The sequence below is a fragment of the Solanum lycopersicum genome, chromosome 1 (assembly GCF_036512215.1).
Source record: "Solanum lycopersicum chromosome 1, SLM_r2.1".
NCBI classification, from domain to species: Eukaryota; Viridiplantae; Streptophyta; class Magnoliopsida; order Solanales; family Solanaceae; genus Solanum; species Solanum lycopersicum.
This window is the reverse complement of record NC_090800.1, coordinates 3,622,410-3,638,675: the sequence shown is the minus strand read 5'-3', so window position 1 is coordinate 3,638,675 and position 16,266 is coordinate 3,622,410. Positions and strand designations below refer to the sequence as shown.

At 32.2% G+C, this 16,266-nt stretch overlaps 1 protein-coding gene across 1 annotated transcript; it reads right to left on the bottom strand.

Moving 5' to 3' along the window:
- Positions 1 to 7,145: 7,145 nt before the first annotated feature.
- On the bottom strand, positions 7,146 to 16,092 carry LOC101250328 (ABA aldehyde oxidase). Its single transcript, XM_004228420.5, has 10 exons — positions 15,212 to 16,092; positions 12,580 to 14,253; positions 11,999 to 12,258; positions 11,674 to 11,883; positions 11,308 to 11,526; positions 9,699 to 10,664; positions 8,884 to 8,979; positions 8,595 to 8,693; positions 8,153 to 8,342; positions 7,146 to 7,652 (listed from the first exon to the last, which is right to left on the bottom strand). Exons 1-10 carry the CDS (start codon positions 15,357 to 15,359, stop codon positions 7,429 to 7,431), a joined length of 4,086 nt encoding a protein of 1,361 aa, XP_004228468.1. The 5' UTR covers positions 15,360 to 16,092; the 3' UTR covers positions 7,146 to 7,428.
- Positions 16,093 to 16,266: the final 174 nt, after the last annotated feature.

Below are 16,266 nucleotides of genomic sequence, written 5' to 3'. Positions count from 1 at the left end.
AGGGAGAGCTCTAGGTGATGGTTCATATATATGGTATGAACTATATGTACACACAAAAAAGAGTTTTAAGTTTAAGAGGATTTTTAGCTATGGAGTGATTATGAATGAATAATTTGTAACAAACATTGTTTTGGATCATGATTGTGTGACACATTTTTATGTGTTAGTTAATATTTTCCTACTTGGAAATATTAAAAAAAAAAAAAAGAGCTTGTGTAATTGACTTTTTCTTATAAAATTGAAACCATAAAGATAATATTGCGGTATGGATATTACTTAGTAATCAAATTTGTCAATTTTGATTATTTTTTGTAAAAAATACGATACAATAAATTTTGCCAAAAGGGTAAAAAAAAAATGACTTAATTACTTGAGTGAATCCTTTTTAAAAAATAATTACTTATTTTAGCTATACTCTTTAATTATTACCATTTATATCAATATAAAATAATATTATATATTATTATAAGATTTTCTCGCTCTTTCTCTTTTTTCTCTGCTAATTGTTTTCTTTTTGCTGCTCTTCCTCTCTTACTTTCTTTTTATTGTTTTTTTTCTCTTTTTCTCTGTCAACTTTTTTTCTTTTTTGTTGCTTTCTCCCTTACTTTCTTTTTATTTTTATTTTTTTCTGTTTTGCTTTCTTTTTGCTATGCACTCTCTGGTTGCTTTTTTTCCCTTTAGTTTCTCTCTTTACTTTCTTTCGTAGAGTAGTCAATAATTCGTAGAATGAATAAAATTTATATTAATTATTAATTACTTAAATAAATAATTTAATCATAACAAATGAAGACACATAATAAATTGAAAAATGAATTAAACTTGAATTTTAAAATGTATCACACACATATTAAAATTGAATTAAAAATATATTACACACAATGGTCTAGAATAAATTAAACTTGTATTAATAATGAATTAAATAATCCAATAGTAATAAAAAATAAAAAAAATTACAAAATCAATTAAATTGCTTTAAAATTGTATTACACAATATTAAAGTTAAATTAGAAGAGAATTTAAAATGAATGAAAGTAAATGACAAAAGACAAGACAATAATCTATAAATTGAATTAAACACATATTATCCATGAGTAAAAATTATATCATATGTATCTTATAGATTATCTTTGCTTTTATCACAAAGATAATCAATTAATTTGACAAGTAATCTAATTGTAACAAATGAAGAAACATAATGAATTGTCAAATGAATTAAACTTGAATAAAAAATTGTTACACATATCAAAGTTGAATGAGGCAAATTAAACATGAATGCAAAATGTAGCACGAAAGAGCATTATGTGATTTGTAAATTGAATAAAACTTGTATCAATAATCAATTAAAGGCGTAATTCAATTATAACAAATCAATCAATAAAATGCAAAATGAATTAACTTGTATTAAAAGGTCATACACAAATATTAAATTAAAACTGAATTAAGCATAGATAAAAATTATAATCAATGAAACATAAGACAATGATATATAGAGTGAATTAAACTTATATCAATAATGAATTAAACAAGTAATCTAATATAACAAATAATAAACTACAAAATGAATTAAATTTGCATTAAAAATATATTACACAATATTAAAGTTGAATTAAAAGAGAAAAATAATAAATGAAAAATGTAACTAACGAAAAACAAGATAATAATCTATAGATTGAACTAAACTTGTATTGTTCATGAATAAATTATAAACTTAACCAAAATCAATTATAAACTTAACCAAATCCTCTTAAAATTAGGATATAAACTCCAAACGACATTTCACTTATTTGTAGGAACAACCTATCCAAGTTAATCACAAATTCATAAAATTGAATCTTTATAATGACAATCGATGATTAACTCTTGGTTCTATAATTTTAAGATTCCTATTTGAGAACATCATATTGTACAATTTTCTGTTTTTTATATTCCTTTTCTTGTTGTGTTTTTGAACAAAAATAGTGAAATATGGGAAAAGTAATTTAAAATAATTATTTAAATGAAAATTTAAAAAAAAAAAAGAAAGAGGAGGAAGAGAGATTGACACAGAGAAAAAAAAAAGAGGAAGAGAAAAAGCGCAGAGAAAGAGCGAATAAAGATTAATAGTACAACTTTTAATTCTTAAAAATTGTTATATTTAGTTAGAAAAATTATGTTGACATAAATGGTAAATATTTTTTTAATATGATACATTTATGTGATTTACCCGAAAAAAAATTGGGGGAGTAATTATAGTTAAACGGAAATCGAAAAAAATGATTTTTGGAAAATTGGGGGGAGCAATTAAGTTACACGAAAATAAAAAAAAAATGATTCGATTGGTTTATTTTTAATAAAGTATCTTTTAATTCTTTTAATACACTTTATTTATGTCTCTTATCCATCAATAGCAGGATTAATGATTGAGGAACTTTTTTGGAAGTTTACAGTATTTGTGTGTAATTAAAATGGACACAAACCCTTGGAACGAGGTTATTGGCTGAGAGCGTGCCATTCTGAAAAGCTATGCACCAACCATATCACAGTTGACAACATTTTGATAGTTGTCTTTTCGTCCTTTTCATGTATGCAGTTTTTTCGGGACCAGATCTCTTTCGGTGTGTTCTTTGATGCTTGAGTTTTTTTTAAAAAAACTTGCTAGCTTTCTGTCTCTTTTTGAATGAATAATGTTGTTTGTTTATTGTTGTATATATTAATTAACAACAAAGTTTTGAATACTAAAACAAACAACTTCGTTGCCTTCTTAGTGGTGAAGTATGTTGTATTTTTCACCAACCAACCTGATAAGACATCTCTAAAAATAACTTTTTAGTTGTACACCGTTTCTAACCTTGACGAGAGCACCCTGCTAGAGACCGGGTCCCTGCATTTGTGAGGATCATCAAAACACCTAGAATACAATATTTTTTTTCCTTTTTGATGATGACACACAAATATTTCTCACACTATGTTTATTCATTTATTTTCCCTATTCAATTCCAATACCAAAATACCCTTTCCTAGCTAGATCTGGTCCCTTGTTAGATCCCTTTATTTGTTAATCATCAAAACTTAAAATCAGTTCCAAAATAGCATCCCCCTTTAATGATAACATACTTTTGTTAAATTATGAAAACTTTACATCAACAACAAAATAACATTTTCTCCCTTTTTGATGAGGACAAAATTGTTAAACTTCTTCCCCTTTCTCCAGTTCCCCTTATCGTCTAGACCATATCCTCGTCAAGTAGTAACCAACATTGATTCCCTCCATCAACATGATCATGTCCCTTTCCAGTAGCTTACTTCAAGTAGGATCCATTCAGTCAAGTTTCAGCATCACCAACCTCAATTTTCTTATCTCGACTAGGTCCCTCGTTAGATCTTTTGTGAAGATATCAACAGTTTGATCTTTGATCTTACCGAATTACAAATTGATTTTTCCTTTCTCAACATGATCCATAAAAAAAATGATGTCTTACGTCGATATGCTTAGTCCTTTAGTGGTGGAATAAGTTCTTAGCTATAGTGAGAGCCCTCGCGATATCACACAACATGGATAGTCTTGAGTATCCACTCTAAGAACTTCAAGTTTTTGTTTGATCCACATGAGTTGAGCATACCAACTTGCATCTGCTATATAAATCAAATTGCTAATGTCAATTAACAAAGACATCACTTTCTTCTGCCCCTAATATACACTCACTCATCACTATCTTCTTCATCCATTTCCAATCTTATATAAAATCAAACTCACCTTCTTCTCAATACTAAGATCATGTACTTGTGCATTTCCTTGTATTGTTACATGCTACTTATGTCAATGGCAGTAGCACAGTCTAGTGATTTATATGATAAGAGTTCGAAGTTTGATAGGTTGAACCTCCATCTCTATAGAAATTAAAGAGCTTTTAAAAGACAAAAACACCTAAAAATAAGTCAGTTCAAACACTCTTTTAAGTATATTTTTGACATTAACTTTATATTAGTAAAGTAAGTATATGTGGGCATTACACGTGCATCACATATGTCACATAGGAATTTCTTGCATTATATGTGTATCTTGTGCATTACATGTGCATCTCATGCGTGACACGTGCATAAATAAATGAATTTTGCGTTTAATTTGATACTTGCTATAGTTTTTTCTGTAGCGACTTTTATGTTCATGTAGAGACTTTTATCGCCACTAAAAGTCTACTTGCTTGGGTTGTGTAGACTAGATCACGTAATCTTTAATTTCATTTCCCACTAGTGGCCAATGTTATCTAAGAACAAAAAAGTTCTGAGATTCGTTGAATCTTTAAGCGCAACGCGTAAATGCATCTCTGAGGTTCGTTGAGTTTTTTAAGCGCAAATCACAAATAAAACGAGAGTGGCTAAAACCTTTTCGTCCAACACCCATTTTTTTTTAGTTCTTTCTACGTGAAGTGTTCCTATTCCCTATCCATAGTATTTATTACATGTGCATCTCGTGCGTGACACGTGCATAAATAAATTATTTTGCGTTTAATTTGATATTTGCTATGTTGTTTTCTTTTTAATATTGTTACAAATTACATACTTTGTTATGATTTGACAGTTACAATTTTGGTGAGGTTTCAATTAAATTGGTCTAAATTAGGACCTATTCAAAGGCATATAAATGTCAACTATAACAAAGTGTGTCATTTGCAGCAAAAATAATAAGTATCAAATTAAATGTAAAATTATTAATTAGATGCATTTTTTTTGTTCAAAAAATTAGATTTTAGTGACGACTTTTAGTTGCCGTTAAAACTCGATATATATTGCAGCAAAATGTGTTGCTATTGAAGGAATAATAATTTGTTGCAACACCGGTCGCCACTAAAACCCAGGTTGTGTCTAGGGGGTTCACCCAAATCCCCCCGATATAAAAATTACGGTATATATATATATATATATATATATGCTAGTTTCTGAAATGTGCGTGTACCCTACAATTATTATAAAGTTGAGTTATTATATAGAATGTTGAAATTAGAAATATTAATTTTGTCAATTTATATTTTATTCATTAAATAAAATTCATAATAATCGAATAGTACATTGACCATCAAGCAAGAAATATGGAAAAATAATTATATTACTATACCATCTAATAATATGAATATATATATATATATATATATATATATATATATATATATATATATATATATGACTTATCCTTAATAATCTCTCATTACGCTCCATATTAGTAAATACACTACTTAAAGAAACTATATTAGTAAAGAAAGATAAAAGTAAATAAATATTATAAAAGTACATTTAAAAACGAATCTAAATGTCATAAATTAGTAATTCCAGCATTAATAAAAATAGACTTATAACATTCGTAATTTCATAGAAGATTATGTTAAAGAAGTATAAATCGGTAAAGAATACAAAAAAATTAAACAGATAAGAATAAGTACAACATTCATATCCTTCTTAAGATTTTTATTATAACAATATATATAGTAAAAAGAAATACACAAGGAGTAGAGTTTTTTTTCTCCCGTAATTAAAAAAACAATTTAAAGTGATAAAGATAAAATTTATGATACAAAATATCATTCTAATGAGGATCAACAAATATTAATATTTCAAAACAAAAAAAAAAGTACCTGAAAATTGCATAATGATTCACATCAACACGAGGCAAGTGGAAAGGTGATTGTTTTTACTAATAATTCAATACATTTAATTATACTAACTAAAGAGAGAGGATAACAAATTTAATCATTTATCACATTAATTATATAGAAAGAATAGATAATTTTGATTTTTTTAAAAAAAAAAAATAATTCCTAACGATTTCCTATGAAATAATTTCTAACAATTTTCTATAAAATATTTTTGTCTTTCAAAGTTTGACCTTACACCTTCTTATTTTTAGTATTTAGTATGATATAATATAATTATTATATAGTATGTAAATAAATAGAATTTAAACCATGGTGTCTACATGCATGTATTTAAATATGATTATTTAATATTAAATTTATTATATATTAAGATTTAATTTAATTTGGGGATAAAATAAAGACAAAATGATAATTCAACTTTTAAGTTAAGAGCTTTCCACTTGTAGTAGTAGTAGTAATAATAATAATAATAATAATAATATATATATATATATATATATATATATATATATATATATATAATGCATGGAAGTGGGCTCATCTTCTCTTTTTCATTATTTTTTTCTTTTATATCATTTTTTTTCTAATTTGTTTTTATTAAATTTATCAAGACACATTTTTTATTCATCTTATATATTAGTCATTTTGTTTCAACATAAAGATAAATTAGATGTAATTGGATGAAGAAACCAAGAATTGCCAATATTCTTTTAATAATATATATTTAATACAATTCATGGAATTTCTTTTCTGTTTTTTTCAATTCTATTACGGAGAGATGGTAACTAAATTTATCTGATTTATTCGTCATATTTTTTCAACAAAGTGAAGACTAACCTAGTAAATTAAACTATATGAACGAAAAAAATTGATAATGCCATTTATTTGTCTTTTAAATATAATATTAGCAAATCTATACGTACACACTTTTTGAGAATCCTGATAATTTTCCTAGTAATATGTTTTTGAATGAATGCTAATTTAAAAAATTTTAAATGCAAATTTTTTTTAAGTAAGTTCAATGGAGCCAGGTAAAAGTAGATGATAAGGCATAATAAATTTAGCAGGTTAAGGTAAATATTTTTCTTCTCCATCTCGCTTCATTTTTCATCCTTTAATTCTCACGTGTTTTAGAAATCAACTTATGTAATACAACTAATCCAATAATTTTTTTTTTATTAACGTAGCTTTGTTCTCAATATCTTTGATTAGTTTGGTGTCAACTTTTATCAACCAATGAGATACCTTGTACAAAAAGCAAGTCGGAATTACTACGCTCACCGCGCACTTACATTTACCACATGAGCTTCTTCTTTAAATTTCGAACCCCTGAGATTAATTTGTGAATCCGCCACTGCCTACGTTGATATTCGAGAAAGTAGCTCTCGATACGAAAAATATATAAGAAAAACCTGCTCTAGATCCCCAAGTCTCCATGGTCGTTCATTTCACATCTCTTTCTATTCTTTTTAGTCTCAAGTATATTGAACACTTTACATGAAGAAAAAAAAGAGGATCTTTTCCAATGTGCAAACTTGTTGATTTAATATAAGGTTTGTATACATGAAAATAGAAAATTTGCTTATGCTATTTGATGGAACATAACAAAGCAAGTCATCTTATCAAAGCTAATGGAGTAACCTATTTATCCTATGTTGCTCGTACTCTTCAAAAATATCGATGGATCCATGTCGGATCCTCTAAAAGTGAATCTGACATGAGTACGACAATATTTTTGCAGAGTCTGAGTAAACATAGATCCAGACAACAATGTGCCCCGAAAAAGCTAGAAATCAAGCATTTAGCTAGATTTCAGATCAAGCAAAGTTTCCAAGTATTTCTCCACATAATTCAGGCCACACTGTGTCTTCACTACAGGCAATGTGGCAGGGACATCCAGATAGAAATCTGTATCTGACTCGTCGAGCTTGCCCCAAAGTTTAAGCTGTTTTCGCGCTGCTTTAATAGCTGCTCTTGTTGCACAATGAACTGAGGACGCCAAAAGCAGTGGTGGTTCACCAGATGCTGCAAAAAGTCGTTATAGTCGAATCAATGAATCATGCAAAATGGCTTCACAAACTCATCTAAAACTAATGGTTTCACTTTTTCCTCTAAGCTAAGATATTTAGACACGAAAGTTAACAAGCTAATCCGCGACAGTTCCCTCGAGGCACGTATTGGTAGAGTTGCAGCTACCTTTTGTTATGTCATTGATTCTTAGACCAAGGAAGGGAAGACCACTAAGTCAAAATCATTTTCTTATGGAACTTCCTCTGTCGAGTCACCGTTATTGCTCCATCATAAACCTTGTTGTGGTGCTTCATCTACTACTGCGATGCACTACCATCACACGCTCATTTTAATAACACTTTCACTATCAACGGTTAACTTATACTCATTTTAATTATAGTTTGCACTCAACCTTATGGAAAATGTGTGTGAGGATTCACTCACAAGTCATCCTAGCAGTACGAAAAAATTTAAAATCTTGTCTGAGTGATGGAATTGAAGAAAGAACAGTGTACCTTTAGACGAGAGAATACGTTTCTCGTGATGTCCAGTGTTTAGCACTTGAACATTGAAACGTTTGGGTATTGTGTCGATTGTGGGGATCTTATATGTCCAAGTGCTATCTGTAACAACCAATCCGTCTGTATTTGTAAGATATTCTTCGAGCATAAAAAATCCAATCCCTTGTACAAAAGCCCCTTCGATCTGAAAGAAAATAAATTGTTATTGAAGAGGTGATCAATAGGAAACTTTGATGGAAAAATCACTACTCGAACATCGTTGACAATTGAAGGTCCATGCTGGCTAAGCTAAGATGATAAAATAGATTAAGGAGGTGATTAATAGTTCTTCACAAGATTGAATTACAGCTACCGTCATATACTTCGTAATTGTTTAAACAAATCAGCATTATAAAAGCTAAAACTTGAAGTAAATCGAGACAAATTTTCGATAGACCTGTCCCATATCAACAGCTGGGTTCAAACTCTGTCCACAGTCATATATTATATCTGATTGCAAAATTTTTGTTTCTCCAGTCAGGATGTCTATCTCCACCTGCAAAACCGACATCGCAATTGTTAGTTTCCAGTAAAAAGGTGCTTCAGCTGGACCATATGGTTGCTAAATGCTCCAAAATTGGAATATCAGGCAAAGTGTTTTGTGCTCATTAGGATATCGAGAATTGATGTAATCCTTGAGGACCAGGCGAAGCAATAAGTCTTTCCACATTGAGCTACAAGATTACCTCGCTGACAGCAGCTCCATAGTTCAGATACTTCATGGAGCTCAATTCTGGCACATAATAAGAGTTTGCTGCTAAGTTTATCGCTTGAAATTTTGCCTGAGGGGGGGTAAGAAAGGATCAGAATTTGCACATCCAATGTTATTCGACATATAAACAAAGGCATAGTACATAAACAGGCACTTAAACTTAGCCTCAACTTGCAAGTAAGCACTCCAACTTTAAAGGGTGCACATCCAGACATCTCAACTGCCAACTAAACACTCCAACTTGTCTCACTTTGTCTCGTAGACACCTGATGCTGATGTGACACAAATTTTGGAGGTGTCGAGATGATCATTTTTGTCAGCTGGAGTGTTCAACTACCACAATGGAGATGAGTTGAGGTGTCTAGATGTGCATACTCAAAAGTTGGAGTGTTTTTTGTTTATATATTAATGCTTTAAGAGATTTAGTTCACACAAATGGATTAGGCACTAGATTTCATATAATTCCCTTTCAAATTTCAATTAATTTATCATCGTCTTAAAAACTAAAGTCCAACACTATACTGACAGATGTTTCCCGTTTGAGTCTGTCTCTGCCCTTTAACATATATACTTAAATTTGAAATCATCTTTAGAACATGGAATTCTATTTCGAATAATCAATACAGTGAACAAGGTATTTATTAGTGACATGGCATAGGCCTGAGAAGAAATACGTCTAAAGGAATAACATGGAATCAGCTTTGATTGCATGAAATGTGCCTTATGAAGAGACGCTCAAATGATTATAACACACAAAATTGTAATATAAGAAAGTCAAAAGAGTAAAACCTGGCGAATCAGCGTAGTCCAATCAACGGAACCATTTTTTTCTTGCAAATTCTTCTTTAGAGGGGTTAGTCTTTCAACTAATATTTTGCAGCACAGTCTGACTGCTTCACAGCTCGATTCAGATGTAGTGCTTCCAGCAGTAAACCCGCCTTGCACTAAACTTAAAGTGTCTGCTTGTATGACGCGTACTTTCTCCACAAGTTCTTCACTCCAACTACTTTCAATTAAGCTAAGACCATAGGCAGTCATTTGTTTGACCTTTGTCCATAGACCTTGGCCGATTTCAATACCTCCAACCTCTACAACTACTGATCCATCCGAAAGAATGCTTACTTTTCCAGGCGTTGGTCGTTGCATAGCTTCATAAACTAGTGGCACTCGAGAAATTCCCCTTTTCTTCCACATATTTAGCTGGTTATATTGTTCTATCATTTCAGTTCTTCGGACAAAATTTGAGGATGTCGCCAACTTATCAATGATACCTGGCAAAGTATAATCACCTATTACTCCTGCACAATCCCCATAGAATAATTTTAGACTTTCGAAGGTATGAACATTTTGGTTTCTAACGGAGTCCACCTCCAGAGACAGTACACTTGCTACATGTTCCATTATAGCTTCGGCAATATAAGATCCTTGCACCTCCCCCGGGCCACGCATAGCTGATTTGGTGGTAAGGTTCGTCTTACATACTTTTACATCAAAAGACAATGCACCCCAATCATATTTTTTGAGAGCCCCAATAAAGTTTGAAGGTATCACAGGGCTTATATCTTCAGTGATCCCAGCATTTACCAATACATCAAGATGTAAGGCGGTGATTTTGCCATTCGACTTAAATCCAACGCTGTATGTTATTTTCATGGGGTGTCTCCCTCCTGCCATTATCATGTCAGTCTTTCGGTTGAGGTACATCCTGACAGGACATTGTAACTTGAGCGCTGCAAGTGCACAAGCTGTGGAGACCTAACAAATCAATGTACAGATTTTCACAACAGAACTAGAAATGTTGTTGCAACAGAAAGAGAGAAATATAAAGGGACGAGGGGAAATGAATATGATGTCTTGAAAGGTAAGGTCGGCACTCATTTCAAGATTATTCACGTCTTCCATTATCATTTAATAGTTTATCCGGATCAATGCATTTATATCAATCATTTCAATATTAAAATCCAAAAGGTAATCAATGTATACATAATCGGCAAGCATAAAAGACGTTATTAAAGAAGACATCAGAAAAAAAATGTGGGGACATTTTGTGCTTTCTTAGAGTTGGAACATATTGATAGCTGCTGCGCATGAACTTTGGCCATGTTTTCCACATACCACTGCACTACTTTGAACACATCAACTAATTATACTAAAAATAGCCGGCGGATGTATAATATACGTATAATCCATTCATAACATGTATATAATCGTGTATAATCAATATGTAATCTATGTATAACAGCTATAAAACATTAATTCTGCCGGGCTATTTTGTGTGAAGACCACCAAATTAACCATATGATATTAGGGGAAAAGAACCAAATAATGATCCAAAACTCCATGCATAAAATTAATGTTTTTGTTCATTTTCTCTCTATTAGAAGTAGCAGATACTCACAATCATTGCTTTCACTGCCTTGCCTCCAAAGCCACCTCCAACCCTTCTTGTGACGACACGGATGTTATGCTCGGGGACACCAAGACAACTAGCAATTGCACTACCTGTGTATTCAGGGCACTGACTTGATGTATAGACAACCATACAGTTATCTTCATCTGGAACTGCTAGAGCAGTTTGTGTCTCCAAATAAAAATAGTACTGAGACCCAAGTCTCGTCTGCAAAAGATTTATATGCAGGACCAATCACAGATAAATTTGAAACTATTAAAAGACATAATTCAGTAAATAAAATCCGCTCTTCCTAATCCCTTAAACTTTTAGATGAGATGGTCACACCTCCTTTCAAGAACAAATCAAAAGTACCTCAGCAGAGAGAATCTTGTGGTCAGCTTCAGTCATTCCTTTTGAGAAATCACCAACTTGTTTTGGATAAAATAATGGTGGGACTTGGAAAAAACTGGATTTCTGAACGGCTTCCTCAACGGTTAAAATCGGAGAATCTATATTTTCGGTGTCATATTCAACAATGGCCATGCTTGCAGCCACATCTGCAGACCTCTGACTTTCAGCAACCTGAGTTATTTGACACAACATTGAACATAAAAGAAAAAGTTTAAAATGTAAGTATACAAGCAATCATCTTGCATAACCTATTCTAGCTGAAAGATTCTGGAAACTAAGAGCTTACCACAAAAGCAATTCGGTCACCAGCATATCGGGCTAGATCATCTGCAAATAAAGGCTCAGGGGAAAAAATGGTCTTGGATCCTACATTTGCCCCTCCGCTCGGGATATCTTTAAAAGTAATAATGGCAGCAACTCCATCAGGTAATGAATTGGACCCAAAGTGGACGCTCTTTACCCCTGCTAATGGTCTTGTACTATAGATAAATGCTCCATATAGGCAGTTTGGTGGTGATGGAATATCATCTACATAAACAGCTTCACCTGCAATTGTAATTGTTTTTTACACTAAGACAATAAGACATCTGGTTGTTCTTTTCAAATATGAAAACGTCTGAATCTGAATACACTTTTGAATATTAAGATATTGCATGTAAATCTGAATATTCAGTCAGGTGCATAAGAACTTCCATTTCAATTTATCTTGAAAACTTTACATGGGTAATACATGTAGGCCTTTAATCAGTTTGCCTCATCTCTGACCAATTTAGCCGGCAACATCAAAGCCACAAATAGGATTCAAAATGACAGAAAACTCTGGTTACATACATAATGTGAAATAAAATACATAAGGAGAAAACATACCAGAAGCTTGCATGGAGGCTCCAAATTTTTTCATTGGTTCACCCACTGGATGGTACTCTTTGCTTGACTCCACAACCTGCTTAGCAGAAGATAATAGTGTGTGTAGTTTCCCTTCACTTATATAACCGTCTTTGTTACTTTCCGAGACCTCCTCTACCAAAGTGATCCCATTTAATAAACCACCATATTTCATGGGATCAACATTGGTGAAGCAAAAAAGAAACTTGAAAAGAAAACTGACTACCATGCTTGACCTGTAATATGGGTGTGTAGTGCCATCTTCAGGTACCACAACTTGTTTGACTAATTTAAGTGCTTCCGATAATACATTAACACTTAATATCTTCCCGGTTAGATGTTCTTCTACTTGTTTGGCTCTTGTCGGATGTCTTGTGCCATAAGCACCAAAAGCCAACTGGATATCATTTATCAGGATCCCATTCCCGTGGGAAGAAACATCAGCAAGGAAAGCAGCATTTACATATGGCAGTGCATTTCCAAGAGGTCGTGGTGAAGCTCGATAGGTTTCAAACAAAAACTTAGAACAGGTTGGACTTCCTTCCTTTTTGAATGGAATCAAAAGAGTAAGCAGCACACTCCTCGAGTCTAGTGGTGGTCTCCCTAAGAACTCCTCAAATGTGAGTTTTTCATGTCCTTGACTAGTCAATACACAGATAGTAGCACCCAGACCAAGAAATAACGTAGCAATATCGGAAGGGAAACCGTTTTTCTGTGCCATAACCAAATTCCCCCCAACACTAGCTGAGTTTCTAACGAATGGTGAAGCAATCTTCTCCATGTGCTGAGCCAACTTTTGGCTAACCAGATTTCCGTATGAACTCAAATTGATTTTGTTTTCCTCCTTCAAAAATGAAATAAGTTTAGAGATAGTAACAGCAGCCCCTACTTCAATTCCTATGTGATCAAATCTGATGATTGAAAGCTCAGGGATATATCTCAGATCAATGTATCGGTCATATCTCTGTGTTTCCTTGTAATATCCAGTGCCTGTGTTACCAACAACCAGCTTAATTCTTGCCCCATTTTCAGCCAAATTGGATTGCAACAAACTTCGAAGCTCATCAACAGAAGCAGGAGTATCCCATGGATACTTTCTGGAGTCCAAATATGCTGCAGGTTCACTTTTAAAGAATCGAGGAAATGTACTAAAATTCAAGCTCTTACTTGGATCATAGGGAGGTAACTTGCTCACTTTCATATCCCTGGAATCTTCCTTTTTCCAAAAAGAATTGAACCCCAAATCCTCTATATCAACATCTGCAGCAAAAGTCTTGCAGGCATCAGCAATGGGACGGTATCCAGTACAACGACAAAGATTCCCTGCTATAGACTTTTCGGCTTCAGCTGCAGTCAACTTAGAGAATCCTGCTGAAGGATCTGTACTGTTTGCTTTATCAGCGTTGATAAGAGCCGAAAAAAAGGACATACACATTCCTGGAGTGCAATATCCACATTGAGAAGCATGAAAACCTGCAAACCTTTCATGAATTGAGTGGAAACCGTCCTTGTTGTTTCCAAGGCCATCACTTGTAGTAATTCCACAACCATTTAAACTGCAAAGAAGCGTAAGGCATGAACTCACACTAAAATCTTCAACCCGTTTAAGCTGGGGATCATACTTTGAGAGAAGAACAACACAAGCACCACAACCACCTGAACCATTCAAATTAGAAAATGAGTAACTTTATCTCAAACTAAATTCTCATTTTGCACAATTAACATCAGATACATTAAAGATTCAAAATGACGAGCTGAAAACTTCTTCAAAGTAAAATGATTTCAACCTTGTCTAAACTTGCCAATAGAATAAAAGAATGGCATACCTCACATTAACTAGAATTCTTTAAGTTATAGATAGATACAAAAGATAAGCATAAGACTATACCATTAGCTCCCCTAGCTTCTTAACAATCAGAAATGCAAAAAGGAATAGGAAACATAAAGTCGTAGTAACCTATAAAATGAAAACATCCAAATTACTAATAGAAACCAATTCATGTGCTACAGAAGGACTCCATAACCAGCAGGAACTTAAAAGTACAGAACTAAACCAAGAAGCACAAAGAAAAGAACATAGCAGGACAAATACTACTCTCTTTTCTTTTCCTTTCCCCTCAACTCAAGTCACATAGTTTCAATCCTATAAGTATAACACTGCTTGATTTCCATACATAATACTCCCTCTGTTTCAATTTGTTTATTCTATTTTCCTTTTTAGTCCATTTTTAAAAAAGAACATCCCTTTCCTTTTTTGGCAACTCTTTAGACCAAAGGAGTAAAGTTTAATAATGAAGAGCTATACACATTTAGAGATACCCAATTTTCAAGAAAAAAACAAATAAGAAAGTGATGCGAAAGGAGCCAACACATTAGAAGAAAAACACCAATATCAAATCCAAAGCTTTCAGCATTTACTATGCACTTTGCACCAAAACAAACATATAATTGAACAACTACACATAGCCCAACTAAATATTCAAATTTTGAACTCATAAGTTTCACAAGTCAAACCAGTTCAAATGCTAAGAATCTTAAAAGTTGAACCTAGCGAGTTAAAATTCTAAATTCGCCTCTACACATATGTACACAAGGAGAGAGGAAAAAGTATTACCTTCACCACAGCCTAACTTAGGACTTTTGAAGCAAGTTTCACTGCGCAAAAACTGAAGCAAAGTAGTTGAAGGGTCAACACTAGGAAGCTCGTATCTTTTTCCATTCACAGCAAAAACCAAGATCCCATTTTTCAGTGTTTCATCCATTTGTAATCTCCAAACAACACTCTGTTCTCAATCAACAAACTTCAATTAAATGTACTCCAAAAACCTTAGTCTTTTTCTGTTCTTTTGGCTGAAAAATGCACACATACCAATCTTGACTTCAATTGAGTATTCAAAAGATTTCATTTTTTCAGTGCCTTCTCCATCTATACACTCCAAACAAGATTCTGGGGTCAAGCAATAAACTTCAAATAAGACAAAAAAACTTATCTTTTTGTGTTTTTTGGCTGAAAAATATACACTAACCAATCTTGACTTCAATTGGGTTATTCAAGATTTTTCATTTTTCAGTGCCTTCTCCATTTAGACACTCCAAACAAGATTCTGGGGTCAAGCAATAAACTTCAAACAAGGCAAAAATGTGTTCTTTAGGCTGAAAAAGCATACACTGACCAGTCTTGACTTCAATTGGGTATTCAAGATTTTTCATTTTTCAGTGTTTCCTCCATTTGTACACTCCAAACAAGTTCCTGGGCTCAAGCTATAAACTTCAAATAAGGTGTCAAGACTCTCAAAATCTTGTCTTTTTCTTTGTTCTAATCAATCTTGGCTTCAATTGGGTATTCAAGATTTGTAAAAACAGAAGCTTTTTTACTAACCCCTTTTGAATTCTTGAGGAATATTGTTGAAGATTAGTATAAAAAGGCCATTTATATACTAAGGTAAGAAGAAGAATATGACAAAATAGTAGTAAAAAGCATTTACTATGAAACATGAAAAAAAAAATGACACAATCTTCCATTATAATTTAATTTTTCTTTTGTCTGGTTTATTCTTTCATTAATAAGTGTATTTAATTAATAAAAAATACATCTAAAGTAAAATTAAATGTGACTTAATTAATATAAGTTTGAATTATGAAATATTACTTCCTCTATTATATTTAATG

Excerpts from the sequence above, each read along its gene's own strand:
- LOC101250328 (XM_004228420.5), bottom strand. The coding sequence starts at position 15,359 with ATGGATGAAACACTGAAAAATGGGATCTTGGTTTTTGCTGTGAATGGA. Across the intron at positions 14,254-15,211 it reads TAAGTTAGGCTGTGGTGAAG|GTGGTTGTGGTGCTTGTGTT; the intron begins GTAATACTTTTT and ends TGAATGGTTCAG. Across the intron at positions 8,343-8,594 it reads CAGCTGTTGATATGGGACAG|ATCGAAGGGGCTTTTGTACA; the intron begins GTCTATCGAAAA and ends ATTTTCTTTCAG.